The sequence below is a fragment of the Setaria italica genome, chromosome III (assembly GCF_000263155.2).
Source record: "Setaria italica strain Yugu1 chromosome III, Setaria_italica_v2.0, whole genome shotgun sequence".
In the NCBI taxonomy this organism is placed as follows: Eukaryota; Viridiplantae; Streptophyta; class Magnoliopsida; order Poales; family Poaceae; genus Setaria; species Setaria italica.
Window position 1 is genome coordinate 15,836,632 of NC_028452.1, and position 14,329 is coordinate 15,850,960.

Below are 14,329 nucleotides of genomic sequence, written 5' to 3' on the forward strand. Positions count from 1 at the left end.
TCTGACGAGTTGTAACTCTAGCTCTGAGAGGCGGAACACATCATGAATGTCTCAAAAATCGAAGAAGATTTTGCTGGAATCCTCATTGAATGGAGGCCCGAACACATCCGGTGAGTACCATGCCTATATGGTTCTAAGCCCAAGTCCTCGTGTACCAATTGCGCATCCTTTGCATTTCACATGGAATCCCGATGATTGCCCAGTCGGGTAGTAACGGTTTTCCATACTCCAATTTTTTAGGACAATCTAGTAAATCTGTTATGTCATCGATGGACCAAGTTGTACTCTATGCTAGTACGGGCCTTCGAATATCCCGGCCGTCGGATGTCTTGTGTCTTGTCTGCCGTCTTGTCCACCATATGGCTGCTTTGTTGCTCGCGTGCCATCTTGCTGCAATGTCTGATCCTTCCTTCTCGTAAGCCTGTATGGCTCGAGGCACTAATTGCGGGTCCACCTATTGTTGTTGTGGCTCCTCTGGCGATTCCACCTATTTTTGTTGTGGCTTCTTTGGCAGGTCCATATGTTGTTGTTGTGGTGATGCTTGAGCAGGTGGTGGATGGTCTTCTGGCTAGTCCACCGGCTCTGATGCTGCAGCCGATGGTGTGGCCACCCGTTGTTCTTCTGATGCTCAAGCTGTTGGTGTGGCCACCCGTTGTTCTTCTGATGCTGCAGCCGTTGGTAGGACCACCCGTTGTTCTTCTGATGCTGCAGCCGGTGATGCTGGACCTAGAGGTGTCGAGTCCACTAGTGCATGCTCAGAAGGAACCGAAGATAGTATGATATCTCGTTTATGCCTCAGTATGGTATTGCCGACACTTTGTCCAAGGCAATGGACACCTTCCGCAGTGGGAATGTCTATCTCGTGATCACCATAGTTTGAATTAATTTCAAGCACTGTTACGCATGCATAATAGCGCGGGATAGGTTTTCCCTCAAACAAACAGTCAACTGGAATCGCAAGGCCCTTGGCAACCTCCTTTGTCTTGCCAGCTCTACCAACCGAAATGTGCAACGAGCAAGGAGTATTAATGCATATAGAATCTATCGGATATGGTTGTGCTATCGTAGAGCCAACGCTGCTTGAAGCATAAACTAGTGTATTCGCTTGGCCCAATAGCGGATGTGACATCATGACCATCGGCATCTGTATATTGGCATCACCGCTTGTTTATGCTCCGCAAGTGTTGCCAGCAAAAAGTCCTTAAACCTAGTTTTAAACCTAGTTTGTAGTGCTTTCTCTGCTGCCTCTCTTAGATCCTCCTTGTAACGGGAGTGGCTCTTGTAGCTAGCCCTATCCCTCTCAAACCCATCCTTGATGCTCAACTTCGAGGAAACCCCTCTGACGCGGCCTCCATGCTCTTTCGTCCCAAGGGCCGAACTGAGCACATCTTTATCCCTATTTGGTACGGACTCTCCTTTCCTCTGACGCTCGGAAAAATCGTATATCTTTTCTGCCATCTGATTGGTTTCGACTGTTGAAAATGTAGGTTTACCATCTACTATTGTAGGCTTCCTTGCTGCAAGCCACTGCCAGCCATGTTCATCCAAGCCTTCAAAAGGGTCAGGTTGCCCTGCGGCTATTGCTGCCTCCCTATCCTGCGGCACTTGTCGATCTTCCCTCGGTACCCTCCCGGCTCAAGGTGAACTTTATCTATGTTGCTCAGCGCAAGTTCTATATTCCTCTGGCTTAGGGCTAAAGCTTCCGGAGAGGTCTTTTGCCTTACGAAATATCCCATTAGGATGGTGTGATGCTCCCTTATTCATTAAAGGGCTTAGGCCCTTTTTGACATACTTGTGATTCAGCTCACCCCTCCATCGGTGGAAAACTTCACCAAGCTGCTTCCTGAGTTCTTCTAATCTAGGCAAAATAAATGTTTGTTTCAAAAGTTTCCACATTGCTTCTTTCCTCCCCTCAGGAACCAATAGCCAATCAGAGATCGAGGGATCCAAAATCTCCTTTGTTCTTATTATTGCTCCTATTGCGTTCCGAAACTTTGAACGCACCATCGGAGCCTCTATGCACTCTCCTACTAGGCTGACAACATTGACTCTCCATTTGCCTTCAAGGTATTGGTTTCTTCCTCGCTCGCCCCGTCTTTTTTTACTTTGACTCCCAGAGGTTGTAGTTTCAGCTTCGGGAGCTGAGCTGCCACTGTCTTCAAGTTCTTCTGGGGGCTAGGGGGTCGGTGGCGGCATTTACTCCTTTCAGTGGGAGCCATCTGCACGAATCATAAGGTTAAGCAAATTAAAGTCATTGCACTTAGTACATGAAAATATGCAATAAATATTGGGCGGAAATTATATTCGGCATTACCTCCCTTGGATTCGGATTGTAATCTGGATCAAAATCCACTGTTGAACGGCCTTCTCTCAGAGGCAAGGGGTGTGGATCTAGAGGATCTTGCCACACACCCTCTACCCACGCCCCTGCTTCTATCTCCGATCCGTCATTATCTTCATCCCCAGATCCTACACCAATGTTTGCTTCGTCCTCCCATGTCAGCATCTGGGATGCAATTTAGTCCATTTCATTTTGGGACACATCACCTTCGTTCGATGCATCCCTTTGGTGTATAAATGGTGAGGAACCCATTTACGAGTTCTACATATAATTAAATGATGACAAATATATAAAGAATTAAATATGGAGTTTGTATTTACTATTTCTCATGCATCCCTATTGAGAATTCACATTTCAAAATTTAAAATTGAATTGACATTCACAATTTCACAATTCACAATGAAAAAAATTAAATTCAAAGGAAAAAATCACTATTTAACAATTTATCAATTTTACTAAGTACAATTTCACAATGCACTAAGTACAATTTCACAAGTTCACATTTTTCACAATTCACTAAATATAATTTCGCAATTCACTAAGTGCAATTTATAAATTTACCAATTTTATAATTTCACAATTTGCAGGTCCACTAAATACAAAATGAAAAATACAAAGAAAAGAAAATTAAAGAAAAGTGACGGCGTACTGGATGGAGGCGGCGCGCGCGAAGAGGAGGGCTCGACCGGCGGTGGAGCGGCGCGGGGAGGGGAGGCGCCGCGGGAAGCTAGGATGCCACGGTGGCAGCGCGGCGAGGAAGGCCCGGCCCCGGCGGTGGAGGCGCCGTGATGGCAGGCGTTGCAGGGAGGGCACCGTGGCGGCTGCCCATGGAAGGGGACGGGAGGGGACACGCCGCGACGAGAGGCAGCCGGCACGGGGAGGAGAGGCCGCGGGGAGGGTGCTGCGACGGCGGGCCGTGGAAGGGGACGGGAGGCGCCCGGCGCGGTGAGGGGAGGCACCGTGGCAACGGCTGGCGGAAGGGGACACACCACAACGGGAGGCGACCAGCGCGAGGAGGAGAGGCCGCGGGGAGGGCGCCGCGGCGGCGGCCCGCCAAAAGGAGGTGCCGCGGGAGAAGGGCTGGAGGCGAGGCGCTGCGGCCCGATGGTGGAGGCGTCGTGGCGGCAGAGATGGCGGGGAAGGGGAGGGGCGCCGGAGTGGGGGTGGGAGGGTTGGAGAAATTTTGGTAGCCTAACGGCGGCGAGCGGGCTCTAGAAAACTTTAGCCTTGTTCCCGTGTGCGCCTCTATATGTAAGCAGCCATTTAGCCGGGGAGGATGATGTCACCTCGGGTCCCTTCGTCCCCCTTCCCATTAAGGGTGATGCCATCACCCGCACCTGGAAATCTTTTCTCCATTTTTGTTTTTCTTCTAAAATTTATTTTGGAGCTATTAAATGATCTCAAATGCAAAAATTGTCAACTGCAAAGTTTAATGTCTCGTTGAGCTCTACAATTTTATTATAAAGTTTGTATTCATCCGATATGAAATGAAAATTTTAATTAAAAAAATACATCCACTAAACACATTCACATGTACTCACACATATACTCATACATTCACATTTAGTTATTCATTCATCATATGTGTGACTAAATATTAATGTATAAGTATATGTGAATGTATGAGTATATGTATGAGTACATGTGAATGTGTTTAGTGGATGTATTTTTTTAATACAAACGTTTTCATTTTATCTCGGATGAATGCAAACTTTATATCAAAATTATAGAGCTCAACGAGACATTAAACTTTACAGTTGATAACTTTTGCATTTGAGATCATTTAATAGCTCCAAAATACATTTTAGAACAAAAACAAAAATGAAGAAATGATTTCTAGGTGCGGGTGATGGAGTCACCTGCCCCTGGAAATAGTATTCAAGGCAGGTGATGGCGTCACCCACCCCTGCTAATGCCACCCTATATATGGTGGAGCCCACGAGTACTTAGCTAAATTTTTGGAGAAGCCCGCGGGATGCCGTCGTGCTGCCAAAATTTTCCCGGCCCCTCCCTCCGCTCTCGCTCCGGTGTCGCTCCCCTCCCCCGCAGGCTCCACTGCCACAGCACCTCCCCACGACACCTCCACTGCCGCAGCCACGCCGCCACAGCTTCCGCCACCGCGGAGGAGGAGAAGGGAGGCAAGGCAAGCTGTCGACCTTCTCGTCGTCCTCTAGCTACTCGACATCTGTTGAGAACAAGCAAGTGAAGGTCATGTCGAGCAGCTGCCTATCGTTGGTACGAAGCTGCAACCAGTTCGTGCCACTCCCCCTCATCGACTGCCATAAGTGCGAAATCAGGGTGATTTGGCTCAGGAGCAATGGGGGCTACATCTTTTATAAGTGCCCCAACAACATTAACGTAAGATTGCAACAATAACATCATGGAATCAACCGTGTTGGAACCATATGGTTGACTTGCATTTGTGTTATTGATGTAGGGAGATCCTAGAACATGTGACCAATACTGGTTTGAACCTCAGTATTTGAACCATTTGAAGGAAAATTTTCCCTATTTGGTGCCTCCAAACTATCAATTGGATGGTACTGCTCCAGGAACAACAGCAACTCAGTCAAGTGCTGGATTTCAGCCTCCTCAGCCATCGGCAAGCACTGGTTTGTTGAATGAGATAAATCAGATAAAGCTGGTAAATTGTGATCTGAAGATGGAGATGTGTGAATTGAAGATCCAGTGTGGAGAAATGAAAGGACATGTTAATGAACTAAAGTTGGAAGTGGGAGAGTTGAAGCATCTTCTGGGGAAGAAAAACAAGGTTGTTGTGGCCAAGAAAAACAAGACTGTTGGGGGTGGATGCAACATGGCTGCCATTACTGCTGTTGTGACCTTGATTGTAGGTGTCATGCTTGGGATCTTTGTCTCAAGAGTAGCTAATGCTAAGTGAAGAAATGGATAGTATAGTAGTGTTATTTGCAATGAATCTCGGTTTTGTTTCTGTTGTGTGGAATTTATCATTTGGTTATGTTGAGTTGTGATCTATGACCTTCATATATAATGTGACATGTCTTATCTGTTGTGTAGGATCTATCATTTGGTTATGGTTATGTTGAGTTGTGACATGACTTATATGTTAGTTTATATATGATACTTATTTTTGTGAGCTACGGTTTATATTTTTGTGAGCTTGTTTCCTGCCATAGTCACATTTAGGAAGACAGTGAGGCACTATGCCAAGTGTTCTCCTGAGGATGCCCATGGCGCATTCATGAATTAAGAATTGTACCTATTTTTAGAGGCGGGCCACGTCATCACCCGCCTCTGGAAATGGAGGCTATTTCCAGAAGCAGGTGATGGAATTACCTGCCCCTGCAAATTGTGATTTCCAGGGTCGGGTCACCCCATCGCCCGCCCTTGGAAATCGCCCCCATTTCCAAGGGCGGGTCGTCTCGTGACCTACCCTTGCAAATAGTTTTCCAGGAGCGGGCCGTATGCTATAATAACGATCCTATTTTGTAGGTATGGGTGGCAATTTCACCAGTCCCTCGCCCCTACAAATCGCTTTATAAGTAGTGAGAGTGCGTGCATGCCGTGCCATGACTTGCCGCTAGGTCCAAGCGTGCACACGCAAGTGTGCGAGGCCCTAGCTAAGAAAACGGGGCTGCGTGCTGATTTGGCTACACCTCGATCCATGGGTGATAAGGACTTCGCCTCTTTCTTGGTAATCGGCACCAATCTCTTTTCACGAGAGGCGGCTCCGTTTCCGGTTTCTGGCCACAGCAGTTTGAAGCTCTAGCTAGTGTAGGTTAGGCAACAACTAAAAGATTCTTGGCATGCCTTTGTCCTCTGCATTAATCGTAGCACGGTGTAGCTGAAGTGTGTAACGTGTGCTGGTGCTTTCGGTGCATGCTGCATGGTAACGACGCCTGGCCGATACTCCTGCTAGAAAAGGACCGGACACGCGGAATCCTCGGCGGCGATCCGATCTGAACAGTGCGAGTCGTAGCGTGAATATGTCATGGTACAATGAAGTTAGGTCGTGATCGCTTTCGGGACAATTGCGCTCGAATCGATCGGAGGCACCAGCGAGAGCATGTGGACGGACTTACGGGGCTGTTGCCTCATTTTTGGGCTAAGTTTTGTATATGTTTTGGCCCAGAACTTGTGGACGGACTTACGACGGGGCTGATGCCACTCGTTTTTTAGCTTCTGAACTTTATATGTTCTGGGCCAAAAGAGTACGTGCCACAAGTTCTGGGCCAAAAGAGTGAGTATAGGCCGACGACCAGTTGGGCTACAATACAAAGTCCCTTCCTCCTGCCGATTCAGGCTAGTTTTTTTTTCCCTATCTATGGCCCTGTTTGGCACGGCTCCACTCCTAAACTTCAGCAACTCCATCAAAAAATTCAGCCAAATACCCCAACTCCAAAACTCCATGGAGTTGCCAACTCCATGGAGCTGTAGTGCAAATGGAGGTGGAGTTTTGGAGCACCTCTTTTGCTGCTCCAGAAACCTCTCTTTTGAACCTCCTCGTGGAGTTGGTGGATAATTACCCACCAATGCCACTGGCTATGGAAAAAAAACGTTTCGTTCTATTCTATTGTTCCCCGTCGTCAAGGCCAGTCGCCGCCCAGCCCCCGTCACCGTCGCCGCCCAGCGCCGCGCCCGTCGCCGCCCACCGCCCGTCGCCGCCCACCGCCCGTCGCCACCCAGCACCGCGCCCGTCGCCGCCCCATGTCGCTCCCGTCGCCCGTCGCCGCCCCGCGTGCGCCCGTCGCCCGTCGTCGCTCGTTGCCGCCCGCCGCCCGCCGCCCGTTGCCGCGCCTGTTGCCGCCCAAGCTGCCCCGCCGCCCGTCGCCGCCCCGCGCCGCCCCCGTCGTCGCCCGTCGCCGCCCGCCGCCCGTCGCCGCCTAGCACCGCGCCCGTCGCCGCCTAGTACCGCGCCCGTCGCCGCCCGTCACCCGTCGTCGCCCCACGTCGCGCCCGTCGCCCGTCGCCGCCCCGTGTCGCGCCCGTCGCCACCCGGTGCCGCCTGCCGCCGCCCGTCGCCGCCCAAGCTGCCCCGCCGCCCGTCGCCGCCCAAGCTGCCCCGCCGCCCCGTGCCGCCCGTCGCCGCCCAAGCTGCCCCGCCGCCCCGTGCCGCCCCCGTCGCCGCCCACCCGCCGCCCGCTGCCCAGCCCCGCCGCCCGTCTTGCTGCTCACCGCCCACCCCGCCGCCTGTCCCGCCGCTCGCCGCCCACCCCGCCGCCTGTCCCGTCGCTCGCCGCCCAGCCCCGCTGCCCACCCTGCCGCTTGTTGGCATATTGAAAGTGGAAGATTTTGACAGACCAAGGGAAACATTTGCAAAAGTCTTTTGAGTTTCACTCCTCCTGACCATGTTCATCCATTCATTTACAGCATATGTTGGGATATTGAAAGGGGATGGATGGATGTAAAATACACACAACCCGTTGGCATATTGAAAGGGGAAGAAGAAGATGGGATAGAGAGGATAACAAGTGGGTCTTAATTGGGGGGCAACAATGGCTATCCACACTGAAATCGATCTTTTTTGGAGCTGAGAGCACCCATCTAGCCAAACATCCCATTTTAGTTCTGGAGTTTTGGAGCAGAGCTGGCTCCATATGGAGTTCTGGAGTGGAGCAGCTCCACCCGGAGTTGGAGCCATGCCAAACAGGGCCCGGAAGGTGTACAAGAGCATTAGCTATAACTATTGCATGGTGCTAGCTAGCTAATTATCCCGTTCTGTTGGAGCCTTAGGTGAACCAGCACGGGGATGTAAAAATGTTAGATGAGAAATGTTGAATCAATATTTTTTAAGAAATGTTGAATTGATATTTTTTAAGAAAAAAGTTGAATCAACATTTATTTTTGAAAAGTTTTTTTTGACAAAAGTTGAACCAACATTTTTGAAAGAAAAGTTAAACCAACATTTTTTCAACGAAATTCAACCAACATTTTTTTAAAGTTGAACCCAATATTTTTCGGAACCTTCTTCTCCGACAAAAGGGCGCGCGCCGTGGTGGGGCTAGGCTGCAAGGGGCGGTAGTAGTTTGGGGGAGGGGGGGTAAGGGCGAGGCGACGGCCGGCGGTGGGAGGGGCGCGTGACAGCCGGCGGCGGGAGTGGAGGAGGCAGGGGCGGCGCGTGGGAGTGGAGGAGGCAGGGGGTTGGGTAATGTGTGTCAGAGTTTGTGAGATCCAACAGTGTGAGTGAGAAAAAATCTTCCGGAAGATGAATAGTCCGAGAACATGAGCCTTTTGCGTTTCAAATCAAACTGAGCCCCTGGGCCTGCTTGCAAGCCCAATTACCCCTCTGCCCTTTGTCCCACCGTGTTCTTGGTACTTCGTTGGCGACGATGCTACTACTCCCAGCAGGGGAGGGGTGAAACTGTTGGAAGCCGGCCAATGATCATCATTTACCTGCATGGCTGCATCTCTAAGCTTTGATTTCTATACGTCAGTCATGTGGTGCACGTGGATGTGGATGGTCGAGGATCTGAATTCGACATAAAAAAACATATAATATGCATAGATAAAGTATAATGCGCACAGGCATGATTGATTCTGATCGTGACAGCAAAAATCGCTCCACTTTTATTGTTCTAAAAGCATATTTCATCTTCTATTCTAATTTTGTAGACGGAGAAAATGAACAGTTTCAGAATACAACGTGTCTGCATTCGAGATCCTCCTGATATAGCATGTCAGCCAACTTTAAACGACGACTCGACGTGGCAGAGCAAGTGCTACTTTTCCCCGTTTTTTTCATCTCATGTGGTGTCCTGGGTTCCAAATAAGCAAAGAAAAAGCCAAATGAACACGTTTTACATGCATGTAGGCGTCACTCTCAATCTGGTCAACTGAATCGAGATAATAATCCACAACCTGTTCGTGATGCGAGGAGAGAGAATGAAGGAATCGGTCGCCATTGTTGTGGCGATATGTGTCCACTGTCCACTCAGCTTTTTGTTCCGTCCGTCCTTTCTCTGGAAATAGCTGAACTCACTTAAACATTCGGATCACTAAACACCCGCTCCTCTCTCAGCTTTGGAACAGAAAACACACTGTGCGTAGAGAAGGCCACTTGCCAACCTTGCCTGCAGAGTTCAACACGAACGCGCCGCCATGAGACGCGATGGGAAACATGATAGGATGCCTGTACGTTAAGTGGATCACACCTGCACTGCAATCTGCTTACCTTTTCGTTCTCACTTCGTATAAAAAGGTTAACTCAATGTTGAAAGTGATTCCTAAAAAGTGGACCACACCTGCATTATAATCTGTTTATATTTTCGTCCTCACTTCACGTAAAATGGTTAACTCAATGTTGAAGTGCTTCCTAGAACTAAAACTAGCTATTTAAGTTGGTTCATCCCACTCTCCATTTCCCATTTAAGATTATTTTAGAGCTATCATGTCTTGTGCATGGCATTTGGTCCAACTTGGTCACGGGGTTACACAAGTTTTCGCACAGCAGTTGCAGCTTGACTTCTCTGTGTCTATGCTTATAAATATCAAAGTCTTCTGAATAACCAATACTGCAATTACTGGATACAGACGAGGTGGCAAATCGATACGACGTACGCCGGAGGAACTCGAGAAGTCTGGACGGGAACGCCATGTGTGAACATCCGGCCACGGCTTGCGTGCAAACGGAAGCTACCTTCGTCAACTCAACGCGTACGCGCTTCGCTTCGCACCACCGGTTACGTAGTGAGCCACCAAAGCAAGTTGTAGCTATCGAACGCGTAAGCACACGGGCAGCGCTTCCGTCGAAGGAAACTCAGACGCACAGGCTGACAGGCCACGCAGCTCGGCCAGCGCCTGGATCTCGAACGAAAAATTCAGCAGACATATGGGCAGCCACACCTTTTAGAATACAACATCAAAGGAGTATCTTTTGGTTCAGAAAGGAGAAAAGAAGAATTTAAGGAAGGGTATCTTTGCTTTTCTCAAAGGGAACGGCAAGGATGGCGTCAAGCCACGCAACGCGGCGAAGAAATGAGTAGGATGAGGGTGCATGGTGGCTGGCAGGGACGCAAAGCGGCGGCCTTTCTGCTCAAAAGCCGGCGAACGCGAGCTGGGTCTGCGCCCGTAGCCTCCCTCGCCAAGCATTTCCAGCCGGGCCACAGATTCCGTTCGGTACCGTGCCCTCCCCACTTCGTTCTCTTCCTCACACGAACGGACGGCTGTGGCTGGCAGTTCTGTCCCCGGCACCGGCGCTGGCAGTCTGGCGCCGGCCACGGAGACTGTCAGCCTGGCTGCACTCAAATGATTGGGGAGGGGATTGTGTCTGGTTCCTCCTGCTTATTTTTAGCACCCATCACATCAAATATTTAGATACTAATTAGGAGTATTAAACGTAGACTATTTACCAAATCCATTATATAAGTGGAGGCTAAAAGGTGAGACGAATCTATTAAGCTTAATTAGTCCATGATTTGACAATGTGTTGCTACAGTAAACATTTGCTAATGATGAATTAATTAGGCTTAATAGATTCGTCTCGCCGTGTTTTGTAAATAGTCTACGTTTAATACTCCTAATTAGTATCTAAACATTCGATGTGACATGTGCTAAAAATAAGTAAAGGAAACCAAACGCACCGTGTTGCGTTCGTACAAAAAGTTGGAGCACAAATGACAATACTCCTAGTTAATTGTGCTCGCTAGGAAGATGCGATCTGAATAGCAACATCAGAACAGGGGACATGAAGTCACGGAACAAGTAGTGAACATTGTTATTTGTTTCTTTCTCTTTATTTCTCGAGACAATATTTGATGAAAAAAGAGAACAAGAGCGTCTTGTATTTACAGTTGATCAATTACTCACTGCCCGCAGTACGGGCCAAAGAATCGTGGAAGGCCTCAATGACCAGGAACAAATTTTGTACAAGAATCGTGGTGAAAAAAAATGTTGTTTCTGCTACGAATCGTGTATTCACGACGCCATCGTGAGCGCCGGCGCGGCGCCGGAGGTGGGGCACACGGTGGTGCTCTGCTCCGCGCCGGCGGCCGCCCACCGCCTGCACGCCCTGCCGAGCGACGCGGCCTTGCGGCGCGCGCGGTCGGTGCCGGTGCCCAGCAGCTCCCAGATGGCCCACTCCACGCCTGCGACCGCCATCACCTGCGCCGCCGCCTTGGCGCCAGAGCGCCGGCACAGCAGCACCAGCGCGGCCGCCGCGCACTCCCTCGACCACTCCGTGCCGCGCCGCATCTCGGCCACGAGGCGCGCCACGGCGCCGTCGATGCCCACGATCGCCTCCGCGCCACCGCGCTTGGCCAGCGACGCCAGCACCGCCGCGGCGGCCTCGGCCTCGCCAATCGCAGCCACCGCCGCCTCCGCGGCGCCGGCCTCCACGAGCCTCCCGATGTTCTCCCGCTCGCCGGACAGCGACAGCAGCGCCGCGAGCGCGTCCTTCTTGGTGCTGGATGGCCCCGTGCGCGCGAGCTGCACGACGCTGTCGACGACGCGCGGGTTCCGGCCCAGCCGGCGGCGGTACGTGTGGATGGTCGCCAGGCTGAGCACGGTGGCCGCGGCGTTCTCCTTGGCGCGCCACGACGCGCCGGAGCACATGACGTGGCACAGCGCGTCCACGGCGCCCTCCGCGTGCATGATGCGCTTCTTGTTGGCCTCCAGGATGGAGAGGTTGAGCAGCGCCGTCACGGCGTGGAGCTGGAGCGCCGAGTCCTCGGAGCGGAGCAGTGGCACGAGGAGCGCGGCGGCGCCTGCCTCCCCGATGAACGCGCGGTTGTCGGACCCGGACTTGGCCAGCTGCCGGATCTCGTGCACCACGCGCTTGGTCGACTCAGGGGAGAACGACGCCGACAGCTTCTTCACCAGAAACGACGCGGTCATGCGCGCCGCCTTCAGCGCGGCCTTGTTCGCGGCCACCACCGGCGCCGGATCGGCCTTCCCAGCCTCGCTGACCTCCACAGCGATGCCGTTCTCCCGGCACCACCGCGCTATCAAGTTCTTGAGCGCTTTGTTGGGCACGAGCTCCAGATTCGTCAGCACCTGCCCTGTCTTTGGGCACGTAGACTTGCCGGAGCCGAACCACCGCGCGATGGAGTCGCGGTCGTACGTCTGGCCGCTGGAAGCCACGACGGGGTCGCTCATCAGCTCGAGGGAGACGGGGCACCGGAAGTCCAGCGGCGGCGACGGGGGCTCGGCGCCGTCGTCGTCGTCGAGATCCACCTTAAAGTCCGCGGGCCGCGGCGTGGCGGCGCTGAAGAGGACGCACTTGGCGTACCGGAGGAGGCCGACGAGCGCGATCATCGACGACGTCCACCTCTCGGCGACGCGTTCGCCGATCTCCCGCTCCAGGGTCTCGATCTCGTCGCTGCAGCTGGCGGGGTCGTTGATGCCCACCTCCTCCAGGATGCCCTCCAGCCTCTCCCGCTCGGGCACGATCTCCCGCTCCACCTCCTGGATGAGCGCGAGCACGCCCGCCTTGAGCTCCAGCTCCGCGGCCGCCACGCGGCGGCACTGCCGCGACGCGAGCGCGAGGAGGTCCGCCACGTCGTCGGCGAGCCCGAGGTCCGCCACGGGGAGCAGGTCGAGCAGCGTTGCGAGGTCCTGCTGCAGCTCCCGCGCCCGCGAGGCCACCTCGTCCGACTGCAGCAGCAGCCGCATGCGGCTCCGCGCGGCGCAGTCCGCCACCAGCGCCTTGAACCGCTGCAGCACCAGGAGCACCTCCCTGAGGCAGAGCGACGCCGAGCGCGGCAGCAGCAGGAGCGGCTCCGCGGCCGCGCCGCTCAGCAGCAGGTCGTCGAAGACGGCGGCGAGCAGCCGCGCCCGCCTGGCCACCGACGCGAAAATCGGCCTCAGGAACGGCGCCGGCGCCTCGGCCGCCGACAGGTCCCGCGCCAGGCGGTGCAGGGAGCGCAGCACCTCCCCGTCGGGCGCCGACGAGGAGTAGGGCGACGACGGCCACGCGTCGATCGTCGCGCTGCTAGCCATTGCTGCTGTCGCTGTAAGATGTCTGTACTAGGCTGTAGCGTTGCAATCCAACTCCAATTTGAATCCGAAGAGCAGGCGGTGAACAAACACGAATGGATTGGATGAACAAGTGAGTTGAGTTGAGAACTTGAGATGAGAAGAGAAGGAAGGACACGGAGAGGGAGGCGGGGTGGTGGGTCGGCATATATACGGGTGGCCGGCGTGGGGGCCGGTCGGTAGGCGCGTTGAGTTGTGCGCGAGCTGGGATTGAAGGGGGGAAATCGGGCGGAATCCTCCTGACTTTTGTGGCCCGGGATGAGATGTGATGGTCACCCATGTCGTGGCATGTGCGTGTTTTCTATTGCTGCCGCTCTTCTATTGTTTTCGAGGCGAGATGGTTTGAAGGAGATGTTGTCAACTGGTGTGACCGTTCGGGCTTTTCCAAAAGGAAAAAACGCTGACCGCTGATCGAGGTCGATGGACGGACGGATGGGCTGGGATCCTTGGTGACCCGGCTTGGGTCTGGCAGTTGAGAAGAGAGGGGTTGGTGGTAACTGGTAGTAACTGGTTTGTTGATAGGATCGCTTCCATGGTCTCGTTGCAGGCCGGGATAAGAAATGTAAGAAATGGAAAGCTTCCAAGTTTGTGTTGTGCTTGCATTTGCATGCTGCGCGGCGACGAAGGACACGGTCCGTGCCTATCCCTCGATCGGGCGAGGACAGTTTCCTGCAGATTCTGTCTTCGGCACACCCAGTCCGTGCGCAGCCGCTCATTCCCAGTATGGAAACCCAACGGGACCGGCTCTTGCAAGAAGGGGGTTTGTTCATTGTCGAGTTGGTGCACGTGTTCTTTCCCTCTTTTCATTCGCATCCAGGCCGATCGTGACATGGAGTTGACATTTTGTATCCAATGGCAGAGCTTGTGCACGAAATCCACGTTGCATTGCACCCAATGGCTGAATACCATGCGATGCTATCCTCTGGTGTGATGGCACATGGCAGTGAGTGATGGAGAACGAACACCCAACAACAAACTGTAGCAGGACAGAAACAAATACCGAATCAAGCCCTAAACATTAGACAAGTGCTCCTACGC

General features: G+C 52.8%; 1 protein-coding gene across 1 annotated transcript; it reads right to left on the reverse strand.

The window, feature by feature from the left end:
- Nucleotides 1–11,021: 11,021 nt before the first annotated feature.
- Nucleotides 11,022–13,497, reverse strand: LOC101777679 (U-box domain-containing protein 16). Its single transcript, XM_004961697.3, has one exon. The coding sequence runs from the start codon at nt 13,253–13,255 to the stop codon at nt 11,234–11,236; it is 2,022 nt and encodes a 673-aa protein (XP_004961754.1). The 5' UTR covers nt 13,256–13,497; the 3' UTR covers nt 11,022–11,233.
- Between the last annotated feature and the right edge of the window lie 832 nt (nt 13,498–14,329).